This window comes from Sus scrofa, chromosome 6 (genome assembly GCF_054392235.1).
Source record: "Sus scrofa isolate SSC_HxYL_T2T_F1_AM1 chromosome 6, Sscrofa_HxYL_maternal_Yorkshire_Landrace_v2.0, whole genome shotgun sequence".
NCBI lineage: Eukaryota > Metazoa > Chordata > Mammalia > Artiodactyla > Suidae > Sus > Sus scrofa.
Genome location: NC_139388.1, coordinates 1022357 through 1034684, shown reverse-complemented (window position 1 = coordinate 1034684; position 12328 = coordinate 1022357). Strand labels below are relative to the sequence as shown.

Genomic DNA, 12328 nt, shown 5'->3' with positions numbered 1-12328 from the left:
TCTGGCTGCAGTGGAATAGAATCAACCCAGAGGTCTGCCCCTTGCCAAACTGTGGGACCTCTGTCCGAGAACACACGGTCCCTTGCCTGAAAACAAAGAGTCCGGGCCATCTGGAGTGATGCGGCGGCGAGCCCTGGCCTCCCTTCGTGGAAGAGTACACATGCTGCCCCATCTCACGCTTTTTTTTTTTTTTTTGGTCTTTTTGCCTTTTTCTAGGGCAGATTCCCACAGCATATGGAGGTTCCCAGGCCAGGGGTCTAGTTGGAGCTGTAGCCGCCAGCCTACGCCAGTCACAGCCACGCGGGATCTGAGCCGTGTCTGCGACCTACACCACAGCCCACGGCAATGCTGGATCCTTAACCCCCTGAGCAAGGCCAGGGATCGAACCCGCAACCTCACGGTTCCTAGTCAGATTCGTTAACCACTGAGCCACGACGGGAACTCCCCATCTCATTCACTTTATTTCTTTTTTTTTTTTTTTTTTTTTTTTTTTTTTTTTGTCTTTTGTCTCTCTCTTTTTTTTTTGTTGTTGTTGTTGTTGCTATTTCTTGGGCCGCTCCCGAGGCATATGGAGGTTCCCAGGCTAGGGGTCCAATTGGAGCTGTAGCCACTGGCCTACGCCAGAGCCACAGCAACGCGGGATCCCAGCCGCGTCTGCGACCTACACCACAGCCCACGGCAACGCCGGATCGTTAACCCACTGAGCAAGGGCAGGGACCGAACCCGCGACCTCATGGTTCCCAGTCGGATTCGCTAACCACTGTGCCACGACGGGAACTCCCGTTTCTGTTTTAAATGTGTGTTTCTGTTAATCTGTGCTTAACGTGGAGGATGGAAACTTGCCAGCAGGGATCATCTCCACAACAGGCTTCCGGGAGAGGACTCCTCTAATTTAGAATGCCCTCCAGCAAGAGTTCCCATCGTGGCGCAGCGGAAACAAGTCTGACGGGGAACCATGAGGTCATGGGTTCGGTCCCTGGCCTCGCTCAGTGGGCTACGGATATGGCGTTGCCATGAGCTGTGGTGTAGGCCGGCAGCTGTAGCTCCATATTCCACCCCTGGCCTCGGAACTTCCATATGCCACAGGTGCGGCCCTACAAAGAAAAAAATATTCCCTCTAGTGTTTGAATTTTTACAAGAAGGCATTCACTTTTGAAATCACATATGGAAATTAAAAACTGTTTAAAAGTGAGCCTCTCAGCTGAGGCCCCTCTGGCTCCAACAGTGCTCTCAGAGAAGTCAGGCCAGATATTCCCCAGAAAAAGCGGTGATGGGCAGAAGGATTTGGGGTACAGAGCTAAGTAAAAGAGAAAAGCTTTGGAAGTGAAATGAAATGCAGGCTGTGATGTGGTCAGGGGTCAAGCAAAAGGCAGCGACCGGCTGGCCTGGGGGCCAGAACCCTCACGGCCCGTGCTGGTCTCACCCTCTTCTTTCCTTTGCAGAGCTGTCTGCAGTTCCTGCAGCATAAAGGTGAGGCTCCCTTGTGGTCAGAGAGAGGTGTCCTGCGGCCTGATGGGGCTTGTCCAGGGCTCACAGGCGAGGGGCGGGTGGGACAGCGGTTGTGCCGTCTCCTGTCACAGGAACTCGGAGACTCTGCAGTTTTTAAAGGCCCTTGTAGATGGTCCTTTTAAAAAATTATTTTTGTTGGAGTTCCCTGGTGGCTCCATGGGTTGGGAATCCGGTGTTGTCACTGCTGTGACACGGGTTTGATCCTTAGCCAGGGAGGGACCTTCCACATGTTGTGGGAGTGGCCAAAAAATTATTTCATTTTTTTAATATTCAATGTTAGTGGGCCCGTGCCAAGAAACACTCTTTTCCTCCTCAAATCCTCTTCGTGACGCAGCTTCCTTGAGCGTTTTTGGAGACATTCATTCTGTTGCAGCTTGGGCTGTCTGCATGCATGCAGATGTGCACTGAGGTTGAGGGCTCATGGGTCACCCCACACGCCTTATCCCTAAACAATAATCTGTGAGTTCTCGTTGCGGCCCAGCAGGTGAGGAACCTGACCGGTATCCATGAGGACGCAGGTTCCATCCCTGGCCTTGCTCACTGGGGTAAGGATCCAGTGTTGCCTCGAGCTGCAGTGTAGGTCACAGGTGCGGCTCTGATCCAGGATTGCTATGACTGTGGTGTAGACCGGCAGCTGTAGCTCTGATTCGACCCCTCGCTCTGGAAACTTCCTTGTGCTTCGGGTGTGGCCCTAAAAAGAACAGAAACAGTAACCAGCTTAAGAGGGGTTTTTATCGCCACTATTTTCAAACCCTTCCTTTTCATCCTGCCACTTGACCCGGGAGACACTCCGGGTGTGGTGCTGGATCTTGGGTATCAGAATGGCACACTTCTGGCTCTAGGAAGGGAGGAGGCACGGCCTCCAGACTCCAGGCGTGGAGGGGGCGTCCAGGGAGCGTGGGGGCAGGTGCCTTCCCGGCTGGCCCTGCCACCACCAGGCCCAGGGCAGGTGGCCGTTCGGGAGTCGAGGGTGCCGCTTGTGCCTGTGTCGTAGATGAAGATGCCTTCTAAGAAGTTCGCACACATCCCCGTCTACACCCTGGGCTTTGAGAGCCCACAGAGGGCGTCAGCTGTCAGAGCCCCCCCACCCCTGCGAAGAGACGCCTTCCAGTGAGTGCCCTGCCCCGCTGACGGCGCCGCCGTGGTCGGGCGCCCACCGCGACGGGAGCTGGGTGGGGGCAGCGCCCAAGGGACTGCCCACGCAGGGCAGCGGCTGTGGGGGGCGGGGGCGGGGGCGGGGGCAGCCGCGTGGTCCGAGCCCAGGACCCAAGCTCCTCCCAAGGCCCTGCGCCGCCAGCCAGCGTGCGCGAGGGGGGCTGGGGAGACGCGGGCGCGCCCCCGATGGCCTTGTCCCGCCCCAGGTCCCTGCAGGGGCCGCAGTGGCGGAGCGTGGAGGAGGAGTTCCCGCACATCTACGCCCACGGCTGCGTCCTGAAGGAGGTCTGCAGAGACTGCACCAGCTTCGTGGCGGACGTGGTGCGCTCCAGCCGCAAGAGTGTGGACGCGCTCAACACGCCCCGCCGCGCCCGCCAGACCCAGTCCCTCTACATCCCGAACACCTGGACGCTCGACCTCAAGTGAGGGTCTCCGGCCCCCGGGCCACCTGGCCAGATGCTTCTCACGGTGCCCCCAGGTGGCCGTGCCGCCGGGGAGGGGCTGGGCTGGTCCTGGACCAGGCTGAGAAGTGCCTTTCCCGGGAAGACCCGCCGGGGCGCCCTGCGGAGCGAGCATGTACATATATACATAGATTCATCCGCGGGACTCTTGCACTCACAGCCTCTATATTTATACTCATGATTCCTGGCCCGAGTTCATTGGGGTCAGGCTCACTGCAGGACCCTCCCTGGGGGAGGACGTTTCCTCTCAGGATTCCTTGGGTGGGGCGGGAGCGGGGCGGGGCAGGTGGGGTACTGCCGCGGCTCAGGGAAGGCCTCTTCTCCCTCGGATGAGAGCGGGGCAGTGTCCCGTCCCGGGTGATGCTCGGCTGGGGTGGCTCCTTGGTCCCCTGTGCTTAGCAGGCCAGGGGCTGCAGAGGCACTGGGAAGCCGCGGAGGGGCCGAGATGCTCCTGTTGGGCGTGTCACCCTCCGACTGGCAGGTCGACAGCCAAGCTCGCGTGCTGCCCCTGCCTGGCATCCACAGCCTGGCCATCTGCCCCATAGCTGGTGTCGCCGGCCTCACGGAGGTGGCGGAAGGTGCTGGCCTGAGAGCCCTGCCAATGCTCTGTGGTCCCAGTAGGGGAAGCCACTCTGTAAACTGTACAAACGGCCACTCGTGGCCTAATAAAGGCGGTCTCATGGTCTCCTGACTGGGGTGTGAACTGAGAACCGTCTGGTCTGTGCTCCAAGGGGGGACACTGGGCTCTGTGGGGCCACCTGTCCTCTGCTGCCATCACGACATTCCACCAGAGTGCCCACTCTGTGACCTGCCATCTTGGTCTTACTGCCAGCAGGGCTGCCTGTCGTCTGCCAGTTTGGGAGACCTCCGGCCTTGCCCGTCCGGATCCCTGCTCCTGTTCTCCAGGCAGATGACGCCGTCCAGGCTCGCGGGGTTGGGAACGTGTGGGTGCTCCGCCTGTGCACATGTGCCTGGAGGGAGCTTCTGCTGTCACCCCAGCTTACTCTGAGGAAACCAAGGCTCAAAGAGATCAGGAAACTTAACCAAAGACACACAGCCACCCATGATCTTCAGCCAGGCCTGTCCGATGCCAGGCTCTAATGCCTGGCCCACAGATACGGGCTCAGAGAAGACCACAGGGGACAGAATTTATGGGCCTTTCATCAACTGGGGTCCAGGACACTCAATTACACAAAATTAGAGGGATCCATAAAAAGAGCCCATTCCCCGCACTGGTTTTGATCACGTCATAGGCAGGGAGTATTATTCTCATTTTAGTGAGAAAGTTGGTACAGAGAGAGTAAAGAATGGCCCCTGGTCACACAGCCAGCGACGAGAAAGCACCTCCACGGGCAGACAATCCCACCAGTGAGGAAACAGACCAGGTGGCCCGTGGAGGCCCGCACTCCCAGCAGAGGGAGACCCGGGTTCTCGTCCTCACAAGAACACTTAGAAATGAAAGCCCATCCTAGGTGAGCAGGAGGGAGGGTCTGGTGTTCCCGCTGCTCCCGTCGGTCCCGGGGGCTGGGGGCTCACCTCCGCTGATCCCAGGGGCAGAAAGCTGTGGTGTCTGCCCTGGGAGGCCTCCCCGCCCCTGATTTATTTTTTATTTTTTTGTCTTTTGTCTTTTTTTTTTTGTCTTTTTGCTGTTGTTGTTGCTATTTCTTTGGGCCGCTCCCGCGGCATATGGAGGTTCCCAGGCTAGGGGTTGAATCGGAGCTGTAGCCACCGGCCTACGCCAGAGCCACAGCAACGCGGGATCCGAGCCGCGTCTGCAACCTACACCACAGCTCACGGCAACGCCGGATCGTTAACCCACTGAGCCAGGGCAGGGACCGAACCCGCAACCTCATGGTTCCTAGTCGGATTCGCTAACCACTGCGCCACGACGGGAACTCCTATTTATTTTTTTTATAACAAATTTTATTTATTTATTTTTCCACGATACAGCATGGGGACCAAGTTACACATATATGTATACATGCTTTTTCCGTCCATTGTTGTGCTGCGCCCTCCCCTAATTTAGATCATGAGAGACAGAGGCCACTTACCCTGCAAGTGTTTACAACCAAACTTCCCTTGCTGAGGACCAGGCCTTGGAAAGTACAGGGAGAGACAGTGTTCAGAGCTGCCTGTTCGGGTAAGGTACTGCTCGAAGCCTCATGGCCACCGACCCACAGGAGCCAGGCAGGAGCAGTTCTGCGTGGGATGGCCGGCCCACGTTCCCAGCACAGGCGAGGCAACATGCCTGCATAAGCTGTTCGCTCCGGGGGCCAGCGATGACACAAGATCTAGTGGACATGGCTGGCCCTGCATGCTCGGAATTCTCTGGAGGGCAGTGCCCCGGAGGTCCTGTCTGAGCTGAGCCCAACTCTCAGTAGCTGGGTTGGAGGGTGGGGCAGGGGGTTGAGGCAGCAGCCTGTGCCAGTCAGTGCGATCCCAGGGCCTAGTACTTGCAGGTAACCCAACCCGCCTTGCTTCTCGGTCTCCGTCGGCAGACTTCCTCATCTGAACTCCGGAGCCACAGACACAAATGCAGATCCAGATTCTACCTGAGCCAGTTCCTTATTCTCTTAAGTCTTTATCTGTAAAAGGGGCAGGGTGGGGAGTGATATCTACCTTCCAGGAGGAGGTAAGAACTCAGTCTAGGGCCTGGCTTGGGCGCCACACTGAGTCAACCCCAGCTCAGTGCCAATTACCCACGCCAAACCACCTTAGCCTGGCACTTGCACCTCTGCAGTGCAGGGCTTCTCAAATCTGCCTGCGCATTCTACTCTCCTGAAGATAAAGAGAAAATCAATGCCAGGCCCCACCTCGGAATTTCTAGGGATTGGGCCCCTGATCATCACCGTTAGGACACACCGTAAGCGTGGCAAGCCTCCACCTCAGACCAAGGATCCCCACACCCAGTATACAGGAGAATCACCTGGGACGCAAGCAAAAAGCAGACTCCCAGGGCAGACCCGGGGTCTCCCGGGGAGGGGGTGACCCGATCCGCTGCTTGGGAAGCTCCTGCGTTTCGGAGGGCCGACTTCTCACAAGCACAGCATCGTCTGGCCGCCGGCCGTGGAGGCGACCTACCGGGACTGGGTCCCCCGGGCTTCCCGCTGCAGCCCGAGCCTCCCCACCTCGACAGCACCACCTCGCCGCCTAGAGCAGAGGCCTGAGGATCTGAGCCTGCGCGCCCCCGGTTCGCCCCGCCCGGTCCCGATGTGCGTCGCGGGCGCGCCTCCAGAACAGGAAACAGAGGCCGGCGGACCCGCCCATTCTCGCGAGAACTCGTCCGGAAGCGTACGCACCTTCTTTGATGATACCGACGACTGGGCGGGACTTCGGGAGAGCGGCACCGCGCAGACGCGACGCGCCAGCCTCGCGCCACCGCGCTGTAAGTGCGCAGGCGCGCCGGCCGCTCTCTTTTCTGCTCTTCCTTCTGCCGGTCTCCAGACGTCAGCGGCTGTTGGGTCCTATGTCGCGCCGGGCCCTCCGGAGGCTGAGGGGGGAACAGCGCGGCCAGGAGCCCCTTGGGCCCGGCGCCCTGCAGTTTGTCCTCCATGATGACGATGATGCAGAAGAAGAATGCCCACAGCAGGGGCCAGGTGGCCGGCGTGCCCGGGGCACAGGGAAGGAGGGCGTCCGCGTCAACAACCGGTTCGAGCTGGTGAGCAGCAGGGCTACCGGGGCTGGGGGCAGCGGGTGGGGGCGGCCTGCGAGGTGGCGGGTCCGTGACGTCACGGGGCGGGGCGGCGGGGTCGGAGCTGCAGTGGGGAGGGCGGGGCCAAGGGGGTGGGCGGTGGCCTGAGCCCACGGGGCGGTGCTACGTTGGGTTTGGGCTGCGGTGAGGGGCGGGGCCATAGCGTCCATGGGCGGGGTTAGTGGGTCCCCGCTGCGGCGGAGTGGGTGTGGCCGGCTCTGGGGGCGGGACCGCAGCGCGGTGGGCGGGGTCTCGGGGCTCCAACCTGGATTTCAGGGTTAAGTGCCTCCGAAGCCGAGTCATCGCAGGGCCTTCACGAACGTTCTCATCTTTTCCACACACCCCAGGGCTCATTGTCTGGCTCTGGGTCATCTCTGCGTCCCCCCCGGCAGGTGTCTGGCCCAGAGAAACGACACAGTAGATGGGAATTAAGTAACAACAACCGGGGTCTCCTTGTCGCCGGCCTCATTCTCTACTTTTGCACGTCTGTGCGGAGCGCCTGCTGCCCTGACCGCCCTGTGCAGCAGGGATGCCTGTTCCGCTGGCCTTATGTCCCCAGCACCTCGTGCCCACCCACGTAGGGACTCCACAGCTGTTGCTGCGTGTTTGAAGGCGTAGCAGTAGTTTTGAAGACCATAGAGCAACCAGCCATGCTTGTCAGCTCCTTCTTGGTCTGGCTACTGCTCCCAACTTTACCGAAAGTTGCCAAGTTACGGGCCCCTCCTGAGACAGTGGGGCGCGCGGGCTGCCAGTCTGGGCGTTGGGTGTAGAAATTGCTGCTCCTGTTCCTCTTGGGTAAGAGCCTGACCTTGTCGTTCTGGTGAAGGGGGGACTCCGTTGTTCTTCGGGTCCTCCCGACTCTTCGTTCGCCTCCTCGGAGCCTTCTTGCTTGCCCGTTTCTTGTCACCTCTTTCTTTTTAACTTTTGTATCATGGGAAGTTTCAGATATACACAGAGACGTACGGGTAACCCTCAGAGGTGCCCCTCAGCCTCCACAGTTGTTTTCCCAGCGCTTCCATCCCATCCTGCATCCTTAAGTTTTCTGTCGACTTTGGTTTTTTTTTTTTTTAATTAATTAATTTATTTATTTATTTTATTTATTTTTTTGCCCGTTCCGGGGCTGCTCCCACAGCATATGGAGGTTCCCAGGTTAGGGGTCCAGTCGGAGCTGTAGCCGCCGGCCTATACCACAGCCACGCAGGATCTGAGCCGCGTCTGCGACCTACACCACAGCTCACGGCAACACCGGATCCTTAACCTACTGAGCAAGGCCAGGGATTGAACCCGCAACCTCATGGTTCCTAGTCGGATTCATTAACCACTGCGCCATGACAGGAACTCCTTCTGTTGCTGTTCTGACCTCTGAAAGCACCGCCAGCTCCCTTCTTCCTTCCATCCCTCTGTGCACAGGGTGTGATGGGCTCGTGCTCCAGTCGGCTGTGTCCTGGACCTCCTGTCAGGGCTGTTTTCCCCTTATTCCAGATCCTCCAGGTTTTGTGTCAAATAGCCGTCACTGGAGGACATTTACGCGCGCAGGCTCTGCTGCTCTGTCTTGTTCGTCAGTCGGGCAGGTCATTGTCCCCATTGTACAAGCGCGACAGCAAGTGCCACCTGCAGTGACACCTGCTGCTCGATGGGAAGTGGTGCTCTTACCCACACCACGCTCCTTGTCTCCGAAGCAAAGTTCATGTTCCTGCTCAAGAAGCAAGGATGGTGAACGGACAGGGGCACAGAAGTCTGAGATAAATGAGTCAGAAGAACAGCCAGGTGCTTGGGTGTGAGGAAGAGGAGGGGTGGTCGTGGGGCTGCCGGAGACCAGTCAGCTCAGCGCGTCGCTCCTGCCTTCGGCTGCGGCCTCCGTGTCTCCAGCACAGGCCTCCTTCCCCATCGCCGACTCACACCCATCTCCTCGGTGCGTCTAAACTCGCACCGCCCTCTCCACCTCCTCCTCCTTCCCCGTCTGTGCAGGCGTCTCCACTCTTTCTGTCGCCACAGCCAGCAGCCCAGAGGGCACCCCACTCTTTCTCCCTCCCTCACACCCCACCTGCACACCCTTGTCAGGTCCTGGGTGGCTTCAGGCTGCGGTACCTGCAGTGTGACCGTTGCCGCTGGCGGGGTCGTGCTCACCAGTCCTGCTCATCCTCTCGTTCCTCTGCAACTGTCCGGACGCAGCGGCCGCGGGGACCCTGCGACGCGCACGTCTGCTCTCAGCCCTCCTCCCTCAGGACCCCCGGCGGTGTGGGGGCCAGGTTGGCCCACTCATCGCTCTCCAGTCTTGTTTGCTCTGCTCCAGCCACGCTGGGCACCCCCATGCTGTCCCCTCTCCCTGGACCAGCTCTGTTCGTGGTCGCTCCTGTCCTCGGGACTCGGGCACCCTTCCTGCTGATTTGAAATGAGTCACACGCCCCCTCCCAGTTCGTCTGGTCCTTCTTCTCCCTCGTGTGCCCTGGCGCGCACCGTCAGATGACCTGCGTGCTCCCGGAGCTCGGGCGGCTCGCCTCCCACTTCTGGGGCCTGAGCTTCGTGAGGACAGAGACGGCATCGTTCCCTAGTGTGTCCCCACCACCTAGAGCCGTGTCAGCACCCAGTAGGTGCGCAGAGATCACGGCTTGAGGCTGTGTCTCCTCCATGGCTGGACTATGAGTGTAGCACCCAGGCTCTGAAGTCAGAGGGACCCAGGCTTGAATCCCGGCTCCACCTCTTGGCTCTGAGGGCACGGTACCTGCCTGGCCCTGGCTCCCCTGTTTTTGGGAGTGGGAGAGCTAACAGGCACAGCCGTGGCCCTTGCTGGGCCCGGTGTTCCAGAAACACAGACTTGAGGTGACGTTGGCAACCAGGAAAGCGCACGCTGGAGCTTGGGTAGACGCAGCCCCGGAGCTTGGTGCTGCTCTCCTGGGGAGTGGGCAGGGGGCACCCTCTGTCCCTCTGGGGCCGGGACTGTCCTCACTGCTCCTGGGTGAGGTTCCTTGGCCTCAGGTCAGAGGTCACCTTGCCTGTTTCATTCAGAGTCCGTTTTGCGGAGACGTAACTCACGTGTGGTAGATGCGCCTGTTCTGAGGGGTCGTTTGAGTTGTGCCACGTGTGTGTTGCTACTGGACAGGCCTTAAAAATGGTGGAAAGGAGGAGTTTTTTGGTGGCTCCGCAGGTGGAGGATCCAGCATTGTTGCTTCAGCAGTTCAGGTTCGATCCCTGGCCCAGGGACGTCCACATGCCACAGTGGCAGCCAAGACCAAAAAAGGTGTAAAATAGAATTCATTAATCCCTGGCGGGTCAAGTTCCACTGTGACGATGCGGTAAAACCCACAACAACTTTTTTAAACCAGCAGGATTTATCCAGTAGCGTTGAGACGTTTTATTGAGGAAGATCATTTTCTTCCAAAGGATTATGTTTGTTACTCTGTTTTCATGTACGGTAGAGTGGCAGTCTCTGAAAGTAATTGAAATAAATCTAAGTTGTATAATTAAATAAAAACAAACTTCTTCCAGAGTGGGTGTCATTCATTAGGTTGCTGTTTGGCTGGAAGGAAACCGGAAGCTCTGCTGAGCTTCTGTTTTGCCATCATGCGTCGTCTTTGTCTTTCATGTCCAGCTTTTTTTCTTTTTTCTTTTCTTTTCTTTTTTTTTTATTTTTTTGCTATTTCTTTGGGCCGCTCTCACGGCATATGGAGGTTCCCAGGCTAGGGGTCCAATCGGAGCTGTAGCCACCAGCCTACGCCAGAGCCACAGCCACGCGGGATCCGAGCCGCATCTGCAACCTACACCACAGCTCACGGCAACGCCGGATCGTTAACCCACTGAGCCAGGGCAGGGACCGAACCCGCAACCTCATGGTTCCTAGTCAGATTCGTTAACCACTGCGCCACGACGGGAACTCCCCCAGCTTTTTTTCTTCTTCTTCTTTTTCTTGGGTTTTTTTTTTTTTTTTTTTTTTTTTGGTATTTTTAGGACCATACCTGAGGCACATGGAGGTTCCCAGGCTAGAGGTTGAATTGGAGCTGTGACTGCTGGCCTTCACCACAGCCACAGCAACGCCGGATCCTTAACCCACTGAGTGAGGCCAGGGGTCAAACCCACGTCCTCATGGATGCTCATCGGATTCATTTCCGCTGCACCATGACGGGAACCCTTGATGTCCAGTCTCAGTGGCAGTAGGAGGAAAACCCCGATGCACGTTCACGGTTGCAGTTAACGACAGGTGATACTAGAACACCTGTAGCTTTTAAGTGCTCAAGGGCAAATTTGGTTGAAGCTGACTGTAATGTTCTGACTCTTTTTGGGTTTTTTTTTGCCTTTTCTAGGGCCGCACCTGCGGCCTATGGAGGTTCCCAGGCTAGGGGTCCAGTCAGAGCTGTAGCCACCAACCTAAGCCAGGGCCACAGCAACATGGGATCCAAACCGCGTCTGCGACCTACACCACAGCTCACGGCAACGCCCATCCTTCACCCTGGGTCCGTGGGAAACCTTTAGCAAAGGTGGTATCGTTAACGCCACTTTGTACTTGCAGACAAGTAGGTGAGACTTTGTCCTTCTTGATTGCAGGCTGTGGGCATATTTCCTCAAGGATGCAGAGTTTGAGGAATTCCCATCGTGGCGTAGCGGAAACGAATCCAACTAGGAGCCATGAGGTTGCAGGTTCAGTCCTTGGCCTCACTCAGTGAGTTAAGGCCCTGGCATTGCTGTGAGCTGTGGTGTAGGTCGCAGATGCGGCTCAGATCCTGTGTTGCTGTGGCTGTGGTGAAGGCCGGCAGCTGCAGCTCTGATTCGACCCCTAGCCTGGGAACCTCCATGTGCCGTGGGTGTAGCCCTAAAAAAAAAAAAAAAACCCAAAGAATGCGAAGTTTTAGTACTTTCCCTCTTTCAGTGGGAAACGCAACTGCCCGCAGCATGTGGAAGTTCCCGGATCGGGGATCAAACCCATGCTGCCTCAGTGACCCATGGCACTGGAGTGACAATGCTGGCTCTTTAACCCGCCACACCACATGAGAATGCCCGAAAGACTTATCTTTATAAAACCGAAAACGAGCTCTAAATAAACCAAGTGGTGGGTGAGTTAAGGCAAGAGTAAGGTCTCTACTTCCGGCCGTGGCAGAGTAACTGACCCTAGAGTAGCCTTCTTGCCCTGAGCAGTGACAAAACCAGCAAAACAAACAGACTCTTTTCAGACACTAGACATCACGCGTTGCTTGGAGACGCTGCACACGGGCACACTCAGCTGTCCCAGGAGACGGTGGCAGCGATGCTGAGCTGATGAGGCAGGTCGGATTTGGGGTCTGCTGAGGTGGCTGGGGTTATTGGGGCAGGGGCTGTCGGGGAGGCCTTCCAGACCCTACTAGGGGGCTGTGTGGGGCAGAGAAATAACCCTCCAGGAAAGAATGCTTGACGCCTGCCTTGAGGAAACGTAAAAATAAGGCGTGGCGGTATGGTGCTGATTCATCTGCCAGTGAGTGAACTGCTGCCTGAACAAGTCTCCACGCGCTCTTGGCCGCGTGGCCACACACGCCACGACAGCCGC

At 57.7% G+C, this 12328-nt stretch overlaps 2 protein-coding genes and 2 long non-coding RNA genes across 16 annotated transcripts in view; 2 read left to right on the top strand and 2 right to left on the bottom strand.

Moving 5' to 3' along the window:
• SPIRE2 (spire type actin nucleation factor 2) overlaps window positions 1-3816 on the top strand; it is a 41617-nt gene extending 37801 nt beyond the window's left edge. For all 8 annotated transcript variants that reach the window (XR_014805213.1, XM_021097006.2, XM_084959167.1 and 5 more), the window contains 3 exons: window positions 1443-1470; window positions 2504-2619; window positions 2871-3816. Coding sequence is in view for 7 of the 8 variants with exons in the window: in XM_021097006.2 (XP_020952665.2) it covers window positions 1443-1470; window positions 2504-2619; window positions 2871-3090 (364 nt within the window). In the remaining variant the exon portion in view is untranslated. The remainder of the gene's footprint in view (window positions 1-1442; window positions 1471-2503; window positions 2620-2870) is intronic.
• Window positions 443-6857, bottom strand: LOC146402127 (uncharacterized). Its single transcript, XR_014805225.1, has 2 exons — window positions 6425-6857; window positions 443-2200 (listed from the first exon to the last, which is right to left on the bottom strand). It is a non-coding gene; the product is annotated as an uncharacterized LOC146402127 (long non-coding RNA).
• On the bottom strand, window positions 5027-6277 carry LOC146402128 (uncharacterized). Its single transcript, XR_014805227.1, has 2 exons — window positions 6052-6277; window positions 5027-5710 (listed from the first exon to the last, which is right to left on the bottom strand). It is a non-coding gene; the product is annotated as an uncharacterized LOC146402128 (long non-coding RNA).
• TCF25 (transcription factor 25) overlaps window positions 6503-12328 on the top strand; it is a 23051-nt gene continuing 17225 nt past the window's right edge. For all 6 annotated transcript variants that reach the window (XR_002345288.2, XR_002345289.2, XR_014805214.1 and 3 more), the window contains exon 1: window positions 6503-6783. Coding sequence is in view for 2 of the 6 variants with exons in the window: in XM_021097023.2 (XP_020952682.1) it covers window positions 6592-6783 (192 nt within the window). In the remaining 4 variants the exon portion in view is untranslated. The remainder of the gene's footprint in view (window positions 6784-12328) is intronic.